Source organism: Colletotrichum fructicola (assembly GCF_000319635.2).
Source record: "Colletotrichum fructicola Nara gc5 chromosome Unknown KSG_Nara_v1_contig02, whole genome shotgun sequence".
Classification (NCBI taxonomy): Eukaryota; Fungi; Ascomycota; class Sordariomycetes; order Glomerellales; family Glomerellaceae; genus Colletotrichum; species Colletotrichum fructicola.
In genome coordinates this window covers 544,385-562,121 of record NW_027094052.1, presented here as the reverse complement: position 1 = coordinate 562,121, position 17,737 = coordinate 544,385, and the positions used below count along the sequence as shown (strand labels likewise).

The window sequence follows — 17,737 nt, the reverse complement described above, 5'->3', positions numbered from 1 at the left end:
GCAGCAACTTCCTCGAGCAAACACTACAACGACATCGACACTACCATCGATAGAGTGTCCAGCTCTGTGGCCTCGCGTCTTCGCCCCCGGTTCTGGCTCCCCACATGGTCCTTATTCCACGAGTATAATCATCAAGAATATTATGATAAGAATTGCTGCACATGGTCCTCGGTACCTTCACGTGGTGCCCTTGTCCCATGGACGAATCAGCACAAAATCCCAGCCGACCCTCGCATCAACTGGAACACGGATTTCATTCACTTCGCATTCGATCCTCAACTTTATTTTCCGCACCAGTTTAATTGGTTCGCCAATATCCAGAATGTTGTGACAGGCGCAGTCTGGAATCTTACGGCCCCAATTTACGGATGTCACAATTGGATTGTGGAAGACATGTCGACATGGGATGGTCACAGCAGGCTCGAGAAGCTCAATGAACGCAGGTCACTTTTATGGCATCTGTCCGAAATCATACAAATTTGGGTTCTGGACCAAACATGCCATACGGAACCGAACTCGTGCGCCTGGTGGTGCAGCACGCCAGTACATAAATATGTTCCTCGCTGGCCGTGTTTCGTCCGGAGGTCGGATTGTGGTCAACTGCGGGCACTCGAAGTCGCCCCACAATGCTACGTCTTGTCGGAGAGGGACATCACGAAGAAGATACTTTTCCGTGGTAGAAGTCGAAGTAGAATCCACCTGTAAGATGTTCAGTGAGCTCTAGATTCTATCAGTAGTTTATATCTATCTATGAAAATGTGTTGTATGGTTTTGTCTATCCTTGTTGTCTTTTCCTTTCCGCATATCTACAATCTTCCGATGTAAATCAAGCCTTCACCGCTCTATCTTAGCGCGAGACGCAAATCTGCCAGCAGTTCAGTTCTTGCTTTTGGCATTCTCCTCATCTGCCACCTCCTTAGCCATCATCCTCTCGGCTCTCCACTGCTGGCCCCAGTTCCAATGAATCACAGCTAACGGCGTCACGGATACCGTGATCAGCGCTAAGCCTAGAAACGTCGGTCCAACTCCCGCAAGAGCGATCATTTGCTCAACAAAGGCAACGCCCACGGCACCCAAGCTACAGCGAACCAAATTGTTGATGGCAGTGGCACTCGCGCCCTTGCCTGGGCAGAGGTCTGAAACCAAGGTCTGGTTCAGAGCGAAGACAGCGTTGCTGGTAGCTGCAATAAAAAATTGCAACACTAGCGGAACTGCGATCCAGCCAGCGAGGCTCGTGATCGAGGGGTACGCCATGCTGAAGCCGTAACCAGCTGTTGTAATAACGAAGATTACCACAGCCCAAGGAAGTCTTCGTAACCGTGCTCGTTCAATGGGGAAGTCTGCCGGCACATCCTTCGATGATAGCTTCTTCTTGGATGGCTCGTTTCGAGCTGACTTGTATGCCGCTTCGGCCGCAGCAAAGTCCTTGTTCATCAGTTTACCAACGATTGTTGATCCAACAATAGTTCCGAGGCCTGTGTGAGGAATGGTGAGTACTTATTAGGGACTTTTACAAATACGAATAGACTTACCATTGGGCAGGTAGCAGAGTCCGATTTGGAGCTCGTTCAGGCCAAAGCTTTCCTTGAAGATACCCGTGGTACTGGATGTCACCATACTCCAAATGGCGTAGATGATGCCGCCGAAAACGAGGTTGATAAGAATGTCCTTTTGGATCAAGAGCCTTAGAGGCTCGACGAATGTCATGAAAGTCACCTTCTTTCGCGGCGAAGACTTCACCGAGCCCTGTTCAATGTATTCAGGATCTCCGCGAATGTATCGGGCGAGGGGTCTGTACATTCCATCGAGTTGAATGCTACCATTGCCGGCAATACTGCGCATGGTCTCGGGAAGGAACGTAATAATGACGGCAAGAGTGATGGTTGAGATGATGAGGAGAAACACGAAAATCGAACGAAAGCCAAAGTAGTTGGAGAGTAATCCGCCGAGGACGGGGCCGACGGCTATGCTAAAATTTCGAACTGTGTCACACCGATGAGCAATGATCAAGAGCCAGCTCAAGGAAGATGTTATTCTTACTCGCTTGGTAAAAGCTTATGAAACCTCCTCTTTCGGAAGAGGGAGAGATATCCTGAATGACGCCGTTTCCTATGTAGTGCATTAGTGCCCGAGGACTCGATGAATTGTACTTTCTTTCTGCATCTCATACCAATACTGACTGTCGAAGCACTTCCTGCTGCCTGAAGGCCCCTGAAGACCAACAGAATTGCAAAGCTGGGAGAGAAACTCAAAGCAATGTTGGCAACAATGTAGACAGCGAATGAAGCGATGTAAATGGGGCGTCGGCCGAGAACATCAGATATGGATCCCCAAAGCAATGGAGATATGCCTTGAATGATCAGGTACGATGTGATGGTAAGAGAAACCATGTTCAAGCTAACTTTCAGATCCTGGAGTAAAGACTAATTAGCTGAAGTTGTTTTCATGTTACCTTTCCAACACACCTGAGCAATCGCGTCCAGAGATGGGAAGTAGATGTTCGAAGAAAGACCAGAGAATAAGCCAGCGGCCCCGATGATCACAATAACCATCCATTTTTCATTTTTCGAAAAGACGTGATAGGGGGGATCGGGCGATGGGCGAGGTGTTGATGCGCCAGACGAATCGTAGTCGTAGAGCTTCTCTGGCCGGTTGCTGGAAGACATGTACACCAAGGGTAGCGGCGGTAGGGACTTGTGACGGTTCTGGGCTCGCGGAAAGAAGTCGTATTTGCTGTTATCGCCGGGCATGTATGAGTCTTCCCGGAAAACAACACCATCGGATTTGCCAGGTCCATGGCCCAAGTCCCGCGCCAGGCGGCCTTGGGTGTTGGAATTCTTCGAAGCTTCACCAGCCACATTGTCGGTCATCTCCATGTACTCGCTCGGGTATCGAGGGAGCGCCATGGCAGTCTAAGGTCAGATTTCTAACGAGGAGCATGAACAAAAGACAGAAGCAGAAATTCAGAAAACAAGCACAAACTTTTAAGTGAAAGAAGAACGAAGCGTAACGATCGAGGATATCTTGAGACAGCATGTCGAATTCATATCAACAGCCCCCTTTAATATGGCGTCTTAAACCTCCTTAACGCCGATGAAGATAAGTAACCGTTCCAGTCTTACAAGCTTTCACGGAGCACGGGCATCGGGTGGGCCAACGTAGCAGCGTAGCAGCCACGCAAGTCTTCAGCCGCTTCAACGGACCGGCGCCGTATTTACCAGGGATGGCTGGGTCCTACCCGCGGCCTCCGTGGGTCTGCTGGGGAGTCTCGGTTGCCTTAATCGGAAACGGGCAGGTCTATCTGGTCTAACAGGTCTCAGCGAATATTCTCTCGTGTTGCAGGTTGCACGCGCCATTGGTCGGCACCGTATCTTCGCTTGTGACGACCCAGAGGCTGAGCGTGTGCAATCATGCTCAGTGGAGAGTCTTGTTGAACAAGCTCATATCTTTCCTTGTTGTGCGGGCCCCGAAACGTCCCGCTGGCTGCAACTACCGGCCTGCCCGCATCCTCCCGGTATCTCAAGATCGTTTCGATCACCGCCGAGCCCCGTCGTGGCGCCTGAATCCCCTCATACGTTGATTGGGCTTGATGGATCATGAAGTCTTGGCTTGACATCGGGATCTGAAAGTCGAGATAATGTGGACTTTCATGAGGGGTACTTAAACCGTAAGAGTCGGCGCCGGCACGTCATTCGAATGTGGAGGACAAGGCAAGAACATCACCGGTTTCTGATCCGCGCCAACATCTCAGGATTTCACGGTTTCCACTCGGTTTCCCACACCCGTTGAGAAACTTCCGACCAGTCTAGCCAATGGATAGGCGCTCAGCATACGTACCCAGCACGGGTGTTGTGCTAGTGGTGATATTGGGCAGTGTTGGTAAAATATCCCCCCTAGTCAGCTCATTTGCAAGACTACTGTTTCTGATTTCCCTTGAAAACAGCGGGAGCGTCGATCCTTGCGGGAGCCTTCATGTTGTGGCGGAAACGGATGGCAGGGAGACACAGCAGGTAGGCGCGTAATCTATTCACTCCGTTGAACACATCATATCCGTGGCAGTGCTGACCCTGGTACGATGGTAAACAGACACCCCTGAGATAGCGAGAGAAATATACTTGATGTGTCAGTTTGGACGGTTGTCAGCGAACCAAGAGCTTGCTCAAGATGTAAACGGATCAGGGAGACACCTTGCACATGTAAAGAAGCCGCGCAATATAAGTCTCCGGCCTATGGCTCATCATATTCAACATCATGGAACAGTCCGTCGTGGTGGAGTTAAGCATGAATCCCTCACAAATGGGATGCTAAGAGCATGCTCCGTTTTGGGGGGTAAGTTTCCGAGCGGGTCCAATGGGAGCCACACCCCAGCCGGGGCAACCTAAATCGCTACTTAGATAAGCTGTTGTGACAGAGCGATGATACTATATATGGAGCTCTTCCGAGACGAACGACCCCAAGTGGTCCCGGGAGATCACTATCCCTCACAGATCACTTGAATGTCTGGCAGCAATGTGGGTATCGGCGCTTTCAAGACGTCTGTACATTCAGATGCATCCTCCTAGACTGAAAACGAACTCGGTGAGACTTATGATGTGTCAAGTGAAAGATCCCAGTCTTTGTGTGTAAACATGCGGCGGTGCGGCGGATACGGGCGTAGATCGCTGTCCACCGTCCCACTACTTGATGTCAAGGTGCGTTGGTTCAGGTGCCCAATCGCTTATAGCCGTTGCCAAGAAATAATTGAGAATATCCTTTCTTGGCGTGGGCACATGAAGGCGTTGACGGTTCAATGGACGGGGGAGTGTCCACGAGAGTTTGACGCGTCAGAAAATTGCTTATCGTAAGTAGGTCTGTGTCTCCCGATCGACAGTCTTCGGAATCTTAGTATCCAGGCTTGGAGATCCTCACTTATTTTTCCTCCTCGAACATATCTTAGTCTTATTATAGCATCATTTTAAGGGAAGGGCCTTGCAACTTCACCTCGCAATAGTGAAGCCCTCCCAGACATCCGACGACTGTAGGACACGGGTGGGATGAACAGCTTTTACACATGCAAGGGCGGTAGTAGCGCTTGACTCGAAACCCAGAGGCAATCCGAACAGAAAATTCTATCAGTCGGCACAGCCGGGGCATGGATCGTGTCACGGAACCTTGGTGAGAGGGACTGTGCGTGAACTTCGAGAAGCGGATCAGGGTGTAAGTCGGACGTAAGAGAATCACATCGCCCAAGTTGCATCTGAAAGCCTCATCCCATGACTTTTTCACGTGTCACTGTACGCTCCCATGAAGTATTGAACGCGGATATCTGCAGAATCTGAGCCTATCCCGTCTGAACACTAAAGACGAACTGACATCTATGAGGTGCCGATGACAGATGTGGAAGGTTCCAACAATGATCTCATCTAGAGCTTCATGTGGCAAACGATACCAGCCATCCAAGATCTTCCTTCCTATCTAAGAAAAGTGAGAGATCATAAACGTTGGCGAGATTACAGCACAGTTCTAGTCAATGTCGGCTGCAAGATCTTCAGGGGCTGTTTATTGTCGAGACCATGAGCGTAGACCAGCCAAGAGATGTACCAGGAAAGGCAACGTGCCTTCCCAGGTGTCACTTATGCTGCTCCCACCCGTCTTGGTACCGAGAAAAACTTGATATGCAGCTTTCATGTTGAGACGGTTTGATTCGGACTTGAGCGATGTTGTAGTTGGATGTCAAGTAATGGCAGAACAACCAGGGCTCGGTTGTCCGCAGCACAAAAAAGAAAGAAATCGAATCCCCTGAAAATTAGAAATTTGACATAGAAAGACGTGATCAAATCGAGGAGCACAGTCTAGACGTTAGAAAATTGCAGCCCAGCTACCGGCGTTTACTCCGACCTCTGCTCCGTGGAGCAATGTTCTCCCTTCTCCCAGCATAAGGACCAGTAGAAGTGCTGAATCAAGATCCAATTGACAGGGCCCCTCGCCAGTGGCTAAATCTACTACCAACACGTGTTAGACAATTACGTTTGCGAATCCAAGTGATCTCCCTCTGTTGCGTAGTCTGCTATGTTGTGGGCAGCAAACTCGGCTTAGCTCGGCGATATCCATGTACCGCCGAGGTCTCCGAGGGCGACACGATGGTATCAGACCCGTACGGGGGCCTATACAAGACCGTGCTGATACTGAAATCTCCCTTCATCCCTTTTGGCTTTCTCTAGACCCGGTCACAATTTCGTTTTAGTTATTTTCGTCTTGTGTTTCCATGGGTCCACGTCGAAGGGAGCTTCAGCGTAGCCTCATCCGAGCCAAAAGAAAGCTCGCCCTGCTTGATGAAACAGCCATGAATGCCAATTCCCGATAAGGTCTCAATCCTAGCTCGGTTATGAAGCCTCGTGTACTCTTGGGCAGAAATGGGCTGTTCTGGATGCCAAGTGCGCTGTAACTTGACGTGACAGGTAGACAGTTACAGTCGTTGGTATCGCGTGCTTCAGGGCCCAACTTCTCAGCATCATTGTCCGAGCAACTCTGCGTATTCTCCGTATTCGTCCGAAATGACTCGCCATTGACAATATGTCCATGATCACATATGCTACCAGTCCTGTGGTTTGACAGGATGCTGTTCATCTACGACAGCAAGGTCCGACCTGGAATACCAGCTCAAGTCTAACCTCCGAACACCAACTAATTCTTGGTCAGCATTCGAAATTGCTGCCCACGAACGCCGTAAATGTACTACAACAAGGCACGTGAGCTTTTAGTAATGCTTCTGTTGTTATTGATGAGGGTTTACAGCATCTACTCGGAAATGCTGGGTGCGCCGCGACTACTGACTGGACAAGCGTATGAGACGAAACAAGGCCAACCATGATGCCAGTGATGTCCGGTAAGCTTGTTCTGTAAATACTCGAGCGTCGATCTTCGAACTTGACAGCCGAAACTACGCCGAGTCAAACTTACGCGGCGTCTTAGTCAAGCCCGCACTCCGTGACCCTTGAAGCCCTCTACACCGGCAGAGACCCAATCCGACGGCTTCGAGAACAAGTGACACAAGTGGGTAGATTTCTAATTCGATCACGGCCAGTATCATCAAGGATCCAATTGTCGCTTGGTGTAGAACAAGGAGAAGGCGCAGCCAGCTTTGTGCCGCCGTTTCTAGCGGCCTTTGGGGACGATGTCTCTGGCGTGGGGGTGTAGCTGGAGAGGTTGGCAGCTCGCCCGAGCGCTGTGCCCCAGATTGCAAGTCGGCTACCATTTCCGAAGCTATGGGAAGTAAGGGGCTTGGAGGCTTGGTGAGCTTATCCCCCCGCGTTTACCCATCCTATCCGGTCTGGTTCCAACCGGCGTAATCCTATTTATCCTGTACACCATTCGCTCATGACCTCGGCGTTCTGAAGGCTCTCGCCAATGTGGCGTCGACGCGTCAACAATGTCTTCATTGATATGCCAGGAGCTTTTTAGTTGATACTGCGATTTCTCGCATTCGCTAGAAAGCACACTTAAATACTCACTCATCGCCGCTTGCTGTCCCCCCTTTCAAACGCACCAAGTGAGCAACCTCTCTCTCACCGCGCACCGCCGATTCCACATGCGCAAGCAGCTTTCCCTGGGAGTCACAAATTCCACAATCACATCACAATCAAAGAAGGCCCTCTGTCGCTTGGCGATTCTTCCTTTACCCACATGAAACCATGAGGTTGTCTTGGGCGGCGAGGTTTCTCATCAGGTACGCGTACATCTGTGGCAGCACTGTCAACATCAGGAGCTTACTTGTACCACCGACATGGGCACACGTTCAACTCGGCGCCGGGTTTCAGGTCGTCTGAGAGAACTGGGCATGTCACGAATGGATGTATTGGAATCGATTGAAAGTCGTCCGTCACAGATGGATGATGGATAACTGGGGCTGGTCTCAACACGGGCTGGCGAGGCGGTAAATGATGGCATTCGCAATTCTTGTAGCTGGAGGTTCTTCCCCCGCTCAATTGTACCTGATTTTGTTTCTTTTTAGTGATGTTAGTTATGCAGGCGTTGCAAGTAGTAATATCAGCGACCCTTACTACAGCACACATGTATTTCGTTGCAATCTTGTGCCATAATGAATTATTAGTGACTTGATACGCCAGTGGTTCGCACTTCAAGACTGTCACGTCTTTCGGCTACTTCTATGTCCGTCCATCACTCGTTCGATGACAGACTACTCGGTAATAACTCGGACCAAACGGTGGCGCACGATTCATCGCATCTACAGGCCGGCCTTTCATTCCTGATGGGACCCATCGCTCTCCAGTCCCGGCGCCGTGGCCAGTTCAAACGCCCTAAATAGAGTCGGCAAGGACAGGGGCCAGTTGCATTCCTTTTGACACTGCCGGATTCATCTGTTGTCGTTCGAAGCTACCAGTCCACGCAGCGATGGCCCCGTTATTCGAGAAGCAGCGGGGAGCTTGTTGATCGGCGACTACAAGCCAGAGCCTGTTGAGACTTCGACCCATAATCGCCTCCTTGAATCCAGTGCTAAGCCATGATCATCCCTGTAAACCTCACAGCAGTAAATCACGACCGAAAGGCAGTAGAAACGGTAGACCGTAGAGCGCAAACTTTACGGACTTCTAGTAATCCAACTTGGAATCATTGCAGGCCCTTGCACGCCATTCCCGTTACAAAGATCACAAAAACCACCTGCATGACGCCTAATCTGGTCACTTCTTTGAAACCAATACGCGTATGGTGCACGTAGATAGCTCTTCTGAGCGCGATGTACTATCTGCAAATTTAACAACGCCAGCCTGAGATTCTAAACGGAATCCCGCTTGCCTCCATCTGGCGCAACCAACGCCTGTTTCCTAAAGTTCCTTGGCGCCACTCCCGACTCATACGCATGATCAATCTTTTCCGTCGTCATCCCAGTAGTATTCGGTATCCAAAGCCAGCCACCAATGAACAAAAACACCGACGTCCCGGCATAGATCCAGCCTGTCCTTGCGCCGAGGTTCCCAGAGTCGACGTTGTACATGTACGGGGTGATGAAGTTGAAAACCCAAGTGGTGAATGTCTGCGCGCAAATTCCGATGGAGAGGGTCTTTGCTCGGAGGGAATACGAGGGAATTTCAGCGGCGATAGGCCACCCCGCCCCCTGGAGCAGACTGGACTGCAGAGAGATGAGGATGTTCATCAGAACAGCAATAGCCCATAGGCCGCCCTTTTTGTCTGCCCAGTAAAGGGCGCCGATGATCACCATCACCAACAGGTTGAGAACCAAGCCTATCAACACGACGTTGCGCCTGTTGACGTACTTCAGGTAGACTCCACTCGTCAGGATGATCAAAACAGCCAGCCCGAAGCCGCCGATCCCGACATCGAAACAGTGCACTGCTTCAAGACCGGCCGTGATGAGGAAGTAGATATTCTGGGCGAGGAACGAGGCACCGCCGATGTTGGCAGTAGAGTAGAGGAACGCGACAGTGAGGCTCCTCTTCCGGTTGGTCCCCTGAAAACAGGCCATGTACGTGGCTTTATTGTTGGCCTCGAACTCTTGCTCGGCCTGGATGGCACGTATCTCGTACTCGAGTCGCTCATCTGGTTGATTAGGACCGTAAATCTTTCGCATGACCTTCCGAGCAGCCTCGATTTTGCCCTTTCTAACCAGCCATAAGGGGGACCTGGTGCTGTTAGCGCTACTGATGCCAGTCGCTCAGGGGAACGGAACCCACTCAGGGGCCGCAGCCCAGGCCAGCAGAGCTAGACCTCCCACACCCCATTGGATCGCAATGACAGTCCTGAATGCTCGCTCTCGAATGTCTGGGACGAAAAGACGGACCATGGCCAGCGCCAAGCCTTGGCTGAAGATGACGAACACTACTAAGCCAGTTTGCAGCGGTGCTCGCAGCTTCAAGGGCGCAACCTGAGTGGCATGTCAGTCCTGGTCCCTAGACATCCCCTTGCTTTAATCGTACCTCGCTAATGTATGTTGTCGCTGTAGCCATCACTGCGCCGATGCCCAGGCCGGTAATCATCTTCCCTCCCATCAGAGTCGCCCGTTGCACAGCGATGTATTGGACAGCCGCTCCGATAAGTGTCAAGATCGCTGCCGCACAGGATGGCCACTTTCGACCGTATCTATCCGCGATGAAGCCGACGAGGATGGCGCCGAGAGCCTGGGTCAGAGACGACATGGCCGTCCATAGCGAAGTCCAGATCGAGGGCAGATAGGGTCCAGTGGGGCCAATGTCTCCGAAGTACAGCAAGAAAGAAGGCATCGAGATGGAGGCTCCGTTGGCAGTGGTATCGTAGGCGAACGCGATGCCGGCGGTAAAACCGACAGATGCTTGGAGGGAGTCAGCTTACATCTCATGTCATGTTAGGTGTCGGAGGACAAGCAGTCTTACAGATTAGCAAGGCTCGCCAGTGTCTCTTGGCATTTTCGCTGATGGAGAGAGCGAGCTCTTCGCGGACAACGGCCTCGCCGGCGTGGCCCTCCAGCCCGGGTTTTGTCGCCATCTCAAGATGACTGGACTCGGGTTGGGAAACGGCTTGCTTGTCAACGTCGGGTGAAGCCATGTTGTCGGTGATCGGATACCGGAATCAATCATCGAGTGGAGGCGGAGTGGGATCTTGAATAAATGTCCGCGATAGCAGTCTTGGTCATGGAACATCCGGGGAGACTTTTGGGGGGTTTTCTGGGGTAAATCCGGGGTAACATTAAGGGCCTGATACTGATACTTGTCGGGAAATCCGTTACGGCATTCCCTCCAGAGAACAGGCTACGAGTAATGATTGTTATGAATGTGGAGATACTGCCAACTTGTGATTGCTATGATCATGGGTAGTCGCGAGACTGGGTGGACGTCCTTGGCGCAGGTGGACGTAAACAGGGTGGACGTCAACAATGAAGGTGGACGTCGGCCAAAAGCGTGACATATCCCACTCGGACTTTCCGACTTATGAAAGACATCCACCCAATCATCTCCAGATACTAATACTATTTATCGTCCGAGCCATGATAGGTTTTAAGGTTGTTGGCTTGACATACCCTAGTGCGCCAAGTTCTACCACCATGAAGATCAAGAACCCCATCATCCCCGGATTTGCCCCGGACCCCACCATAGCTGTCTTCAAAGACACTTACCTTCTAATCAACTCTTCTTTCCATGTGTTCCCTGGACTTCCCATCTACTCGTCACGGGACCTCGTCAACTGGGAGCTCAAGGGGCATGCACTTTCCCGGCCGTCCCAACTATGTCTATCAAACGCCTTCACAAAGTTCGTCCCGCTCCCCCACGGCATTCCCCTCATCATAACCGGCGGTCTGTTTGCGCCAACTCTTCGACACTTCAAAGACAGGTTCTATCTCGTCTGCACCTATGCCTTCGAAAAGCCAGACGGGACGCATGAGTTTCAGAACTTCCTGCTCAGCTGTCATGAAGACGCCATATTTTCCGATGACGGGTGGTCAGACGCTGTACCTTTCGAGTTCCCCGGGATTGACCCCAGTCTTTTCTTTGACGAGGCATCTGGCAAGGCATATCTGCACGGCTCCTACCGGACCGGGCCTCCTTGGGCCCCAGACTGCTCCATCCGCCAGTTCGAGATCAATGTTGACACTGGTGAAGCCTTGTCAGAGTGCAAGTTCCTCTGGAAGGGTGCAGCCGGAAAGGACGACGCTGAGGGGCCACATGTTTACTTCAAAGATGGCTGGTACTACCTTTTAACTGCTGAAGCGTCCACATTCGAGGGCCACCAAATCAACATCGCAAGATCTAAAGACATATGGGGGCCCTATGAGAGCTGCCCAAACAACCCACTATTGACTGCTTTTCAGAAGGATGAGGATGTCCGCTGGGCTGGTCATGGTGACCTCTTCCAAGACGTGGAGGGAAGGTGGTTCTGTGTCCATCTGGGCATACGGCACAACCACACCAACGTTCAGCGGCATCCCCTTGGTCGCGAGACTTTCCTTACACCAGTTGAATGGCCCTCTGGGGACTGGCCTCGTATAGCACAGACTAAGCTTGAAATGGTGGTTGGTTCAGAAGGAGAGTCTGGTGAGGCGCAAGGTCATGGGTACAAGATCCTGAATGAACAGCTCGAGGATCTTTACATCCGCACTCCCAACGTCGATCACTACTCCTGCTCGGCCACAGAAGATACTTACTCCCTGTGCGCTCAAACGTCGACTCTAACAGATCCCCTCGGAACGTCGACATTTGTCGGTCGAAGGCAGAGGTCGCTATCTGGGTCGGCCTCCACGACCGTGGAACTGGGCTCTGGTAAAGTTCAAGAGCTCCCCTTGGTCGGCTTGGCCATCTACAAGGACAGCTTGCGCCACGGATGTATTCAGATCGATGGTCCTAGTTCCAGGGTTACAGGTTTCTTGAATGTCATCAAGGACAAAAAGTCCGAGATCATCGAATTGGGATCAACTGCGATTCCTGACGGCACAGTCGCCATCGACCTGCGTATCCAGACTTTGCCCGACAGCTATGAGTTCCTATGTCGCTTTACGATCGGTGATGGAGAGAGAAAATGGCATAGCCTGGGAAAGGGAGATCCAGTGCTTCTTTCAGGGTATGATATGACTGGCACCTTGTATGGGATTTACGCATCCTTAGATGGTGTAAACAACAAAAGGGGGGATGGTTGGGTCAAATTCAAGTACTTTAGGGTCGATTATCTACAGCATCATTTACAATAAATATTACGAACAACACATCAATCAACCTAGGTGATGATTGACATGAGATAAAAAAGTATTCTGCGTCGTGGTTGCCGTGCATAAGTGGTTCAAGAACTTCTAATTGTGACAATCATTGGCTTGAAGCCGAAAGAGTTTCATTGAAGTTGAAGCGCTAGAGAGTTTCGATATACAACTTTAGTGAGTGGTTCAAGATTCAATGATATACAATGACAGAATACAATCTGCTAAACTCTCTACATTTCGGTGAATAGGCCAATTCATCTCAAGCCGGAATTTCTCTACGGTGAATGTGTGTAAGTGCTTTCAATATTCAGCATCTTCCTCGGTGAATTACTACACCAAATATTCTATTTAAGACTCCTCGATGGATCCAGTGTCGTGCTCATGATGGGAGCAGTAGGCAGTGATCCCTCGAGAGAAGTCTTGTTATCAACAAACATTGCTAAAGTCACCTGTCCCAGGCTACCGTCAACTCAATATGCCTCTCTCCAGCCCACCTCTCGAAAGTCGCGAGCGGACTGCCTACATCATGTCCCGGATCTCGCGTGGCATATGCGAGGCCGTCATGCAAGCAGAGATCCGCCCCATGCCTCGCAGCTGGAAAGACGCCGTCCCAGAGCTCGGCGACTTCACATACCCCGAGTTCTTCGACCGCCACAGGGGAAAGATCATCGACGAGTACCTCCGATACTACTGCCAGTTCCACAACAGAACGCCCAGGTCGTCTCGCGATGTACAGTATCCGATCCGTCGTGGCGGTCGTGGCCCCCGCCTATTCGACTACAAGGAACAGCTGGAAGAGTTCGCTCTCATGTGTGTCAGGAACCGCATTCCCCTCCGCTGCTGGGACGACATCGTGTCGCAATTCAGAGGCGCAGGCCACGACCCCAGAGACCTCGGCTACCACAAGTACTACATCCTCGACTGCTTCCTCTTCCACTGGAGCGAGTCCGTCTGCAAGGCCCGCGTCCAGCTGCAGATCTTCATGCCGAACGGGAGCGTCTCCGTGCATGGCACCAGGGGCTCAGTGCATGTCACTGCTGAGATGCATAGCTCGAGGCCGAGCATCTCGAAGCGGTACATTGAGCGCATAGGTCTGAATCAACAAGTTGGCGAAGTTGTCTTTCTCGATTTTCGTGTCGTGGACACTAATTACATGGGAAATACCCAGCGGATGGCCTTTGAGGTGTTGGATGCGGAGGAGGCGATGGACATGTATGTGGATGGCGTGTCGATGACCACCAATATGGATCAGTGGACCATCCCGCGGCGGAACATTGACATTGGGGAGATCGAAATTCAGGAATTGGATTGAGATGGACGGCCGCTAGAAGATCCCACCATATATCATAAAAGTGTACCTCAAATGGCATCAGAGTAGTCACGTATTTCAGAACAGCCCTTTCACCAGGCACCAAGTAATGATCAGAATCGCTTTGAATTTGGTATTACTTTGTATCCCTCGTAACCTTTTTGTCGTCATCTTATCATACAATCATCCCTTACAGACCAAGAGCTTTGACAATGGCCTTGCCGACACCGTGGGCAGAAGCAGGGTTCTGGCCGGTGATGACAACGCCATCAGTAATAACCTTCTCGCCCCAGGGCGCGTCGGCGATGGCGTACTGTCCGCCAACCTCCTTCATGCGGTCCTCGAGCAAAAAGTTCATCTCGGGGGTGAAGCCGGCCTGGTCCTCCTCGGTGTTGGAGAAGCCGGTGACGTTCTTGCCCTTGATCAGGTACTCGCCGTCGTGGGTCTTGGCGTTGACGATGGCGCCGGGGCCGTGGCAGACGGCGGCGACGGGCTTGTTCTGGGCGGCAAAGTCGGCGATGAGCTTGAGCGACTCGTCGTCGAAGGCGAGGTCGAACATGGGGCCGTGGCCGCCCGGGTAGAAGATGGCGTCGAACTCGGAGGCCTTGCCGACGAACTCGGACAGCGGCCTGGTGTTCTCCCAGATCTCCTTGTGGTTCTCGAGGAAGTTCTTGGAGGAGGGGTCTTCGCCGAACATCTGGACGGAGACCTGGTCGAGGGGCGCGACGCCGCCCTTGGGGGAGGCGAAGGTCATCTCGACGCCGGCCTCCTTGAGGACATCGTAGGGGTGGGCGAGCTCAGGCTGGAAGTGGCAAAGTCAGTTGGGTTCGCGGCGTAGACGGTGATGATGTTGGGTTTGAGCTTACCAGGTACCAGCCAATGGGCTTGCCAGTCTTGGGGATCTTGTCGCAAGACGTGAGAACGACGAGGACCTTCTTAGCGACCATTTTGACGGTTGTTGTGGTTTGTTTGAGAGGATTGAAATAAAGGAATTGAGTGTAAAGGGGTATCGATGGGTATCAAAGCGTAAGAGAGAAGATATTGCTGGATCATTAAAATAGCTAGGTGTCCTCCATCGCGGGGTGTCAAGCTCTTTTGTACTCGCATTCCCCCGCCCCCGTAATCATCGATCCAGTTTCGAATGGTGGTCTGGCCATCACGGTAGAATTCCGCGCTCTCCAGCTTACCCCACCAACGTCAGGGGAGCTTCTAAGGTGTTGGTAAGAGTGGCATGGCATGGAAGAGAGCTTCACCCCGCCATGCAATTGGTCAGCTTGACGTCACACCGATGTGTTTTCCTTTTCCCGCTTGGCGTCTCTCCGTGGTCCAGACGGGCAGAGACAGTGACATGTGTCGGGTCATGGAGCATGATTGACTCGCTCATCAACCAGTAAGTCTCCACCGATTCCAGAAACAACACAAGCGCGGGTTTGCAAAATTTCTTCAGTCATCAATGCCACAGCGGGTTGCCAGGGCCAACTCCACACCCCGTTTTACAAAGCATGCGGACGATTAAACTCTCCGGCTGCTTCCATGCCCTGCCATGGCCTTGCCGTAACCAGCAATCTGCCATCCGGAGGGCCAGGGACCTGGGGGCGGGAGGAGGACGCCGAGTGGATGGACCGGCGAGAGCGAGTGGGGGACCTCGGAGGGGGAGTCCAGAAGAGGGAACTGGGAGAGGAACACGAGGGTTAAAGCCGATGGGGCGGCTCGTCATAACGCCGACGATCTGTGGCCTAGAAATTCTTCGAAAAGGAGCCCGTGTTCCGTTCCCCCGCGGATTTGATGCCGCTCCCGGCACGCATTCGCCGATCCATCGGAACACTTGGCACGGGGAGACCATCATTATCGGTTTCAAGGCCGCCATCAAGTGTGGATCTTTAGCACAACGGCCTCGGCATCTTTCTTCTCTTTTCTAAGCAAAGGGAGTGGTTACAAGCCGCACCGGGTCGTGCCGCGGTTCGCATGCATTGCGCAGTGTAATGTTGCCGATATTGCGGGATCATGTCACTTGCTCACTCTCAGCGTTCCTGCGCTGTTCTGACATTCAGTCGGACATGATTCGTGTCGTGCATACATTTCATCTAGATACTCTTGAGATGACAGCTATCACAACGTGGATTGTGACCCGAGAACGAACCAGATGAACTCCGCAACTGGCGGAGTTCAACACCACCAAGATGCGACGAAAGCGTAACTTCAAACTCCATGCTGGATGTACACAGCGATTAAAACATTCTTTCGGGCTACTCAAATCACGACATGGCGGCATGCTCTTCCCCTTCGTGCGGCTTTTGGCCCCAGACAGCCATACTTGAGAGGGTCAGCTTATTACTGCAAGGTCATCTGAAAGAAAAACTCACATCGTGAGATATGCGTGGATGTTCCTATCCGCCATATCCCTGCGCACGTCAACCAGCAGCAGTTCAGCTTCCTCCCGAGTCCAGCCCAGCACCTGTGTAAAGATCTTCATCGTGATGCCCTGAACGCCCTCGAGATTGTTGGTCATCTGCATGGCGCCGAGAATCTTCTGATTTCTCCCCCGGGCCCACGGGGTAGACGGCACCGCGAACTTCCTCTGCTGGACGTTGGTGAACCCCGCGGCAGTCATCTTCGCCGCGAATCCGAACGGCGACAACGCATCGCGCCCCGCCCGGCGGATACCCTCCAGCAAATGGTCGTTCCACCGCCGCAGCGCCGTGCCCTCCAGCGTCCCGTCGACGGCCCGGAAGTCAATCACCGTCTCCTGAAACTCGACCCAGCCGCCCGGGTTGAGGCTTTCGTAGATCTGGCCAAACAGCTTGGGGAAGTCAAAGATGGAGGTGCACATGTACCGGCCGTGGACGTAGTCGAACTTTTGCCCGTACATCCACTCGTCCTCGGCGTCGTCGATCTCAAAGCGGCAGTTCGCGGGCACGTACTCGGGCTGGATCGGGCTCAGGTCGCTCCCGAGCACCTCCGACTCGGGGTTCTGGTCGGCGAACTCGATGGCCCAGATCCCCGTCCCCGTCCCGATGTCGAGCACCTGGTGGGGCTTGTCCACGGGCGCCAGCCCGAGGTTCCCGTCGAGAATGCGTAGTGCGATGGCGTGTTGTAGGTCTAGACGGCCTTGCTCTTGCTGCAGCATGTCGCGTGTTAGAAGTCGGCGTGATAAAGATGAATATGTTCTCAGCCAAAACTTATCATACCTCATCGTTGGGGAGGAAGTACTCTTCTCAATGTCAGCGGGCATTCTCACATCGACAAGAATGAACAACTTACTCCCTTCCTTGTACCTATGATACGTCCGACCAAACTCCTCGACGAAGCGGTAAAGACTTGAAGCGACTGACGCAGACGACGAAGCCCGCCCTCCATCAATCCCCAGAGCCGAGTCGGCGTCGCTCATGTCCGAGTCGATGCTGAGCTCGACAGACGACGCCGAGGTGCTCGGCACATGCGTAGATTCCACCTCGTCCTGCTCCGTGAAAGACGCTATGCTCGTTCGCGGCACGTCGTTTCGTCCCGCCGGGTACTCAGACGGCGCGCCGCCGTCCCGATCCGGTGCGACCCGGTCGTCGGCCCCGCCCTGCGCACTCAAACTCTCCATCGTTGTGAAATGGCTCTTCTCAGTTGACACAGGCTCTGAAAGTCTCCCAAGGTTCCAACCCAGTGTAATCGACGATAAAAGGTCGAGCTCCGCGTCAGTTTATGAGGGTCGCGATGGCATCGTGCGGCTGAAATGCGACCGCAACGATGGCTGCCACCTAACA

General features: G+C 52.4%; 5 protein-coding genes across 5 annotated transcripts; 1 reads left to right on the top strand and 4 right to left on the bottom strand.

The window, feature by feature from the left end:
* Nucleotides 1-876: 876 nt before the first annotated feature.
* ITP1-4 (Itaconate transport protein) lies at nucleotides 877-2,906 on the bottom strand (the record flags this gene model as incomplete). Its single annotated transcript, XM_032031729.1, has 5 exons — nucleotides 877-1,475; nucleotides 1,533-1,982; nucleotides 2,041-2,109; nucleotides 2,171-2,411; nucleotides 2,466-2,906. The coding sequence occupies 5 exons, from the start codon at nucleotides 2,904-2,906 to the stop codon at nucleotides 877-879; spliced, it is 1,800 nt and encodes a 599-aa protein (XP_031888847.1).
* Nucleotides 2,907-8,773: 5,867 nt separating this feature from the next.
* On the bottom strand, nucleotides 8,774-10,536 carry fmqE-2 (MFS transporter fmqE; the record flags this gene model as incomplete). Its single annotated transcript, XM_032031728.1, has 4 exons — nucleotides 8,774-9,638; nucleotides 9,690-9,880; nucleotides 9,933-10,303; nucleotides 10,365-10,536. The coding sequence occupies 4 exons, from the start codon at nucleotides 10,534-10,536 to the stop codon at nucleotides 8,774-8,776; spliced, it is 1,599 nt and encodes a 532-aa protein (XP_031888848.1).
* Nucleotides 10,537-11,032: 496 nt separating this feature from the next.
* Nucleotides 11,033-13,988, top strand: CGGC5_v002839 (Non-reducing end alpha-L-arabinofuranosidase BoGH43A; the record flags this gene model as incomplete). Its single annotated transcript, XM_032031727.1, has 1 exon — nucleotides 11,033-12,670. The coding sequence occupies one exon, from the start codon at nucleotides 11,033-11,035 to the stop codon at nucleotides 12,668-12,670; it is 1,638 nt and encodes a 545-aa protein (XP_031888853.1).
* Nucleotides 13,989-14,175: 187 nt separating this feature from the next.
* On the bottom strand, nucleotides 14,176-14,932 carry GLX3 (Glyoxalase 3; the record flags this gene model as incomplete). Its single annotated transcript, XM_032031725.1, has 2 exons — nucleotides 14,176-14,787; nucleotides 14,852-14,932. 2 exons carry the CDS (start codon nucleotides 14,930-14,932, stop codon nucleotides 14,176-14,178), a joined length of 693 nt encoding a protein of 230 aa, XP_031888851.1.
* Nucleotides 14,933-16,240: 1,308 nt separating this feature from the next.
* Nucleotides 16,241-17,574, bottom strand: laeA-4 (Secondary metabolism regulator laeA; the record flags this gene model as incomplete). The annotated part of the gene is made up of 4 exons (XM_032031724.1): nucleotides 16,241-16,298; nucleotides 16,349-17,103; nucleotides 17,174-17,196; nucleotides 17,247-17,574. The coding sequence occupies 4 exons, from the start codon at nucleotides 17,572-17,574 to the stop codon at nucleotides 16,241-16,243; spliced, it is 1,164 nt and encodes a 387-aa protein (XP_031888852.1).
* Between the last annotated feature and the right edge of the window lie 163 nt (nucleotides 17,575-17,737).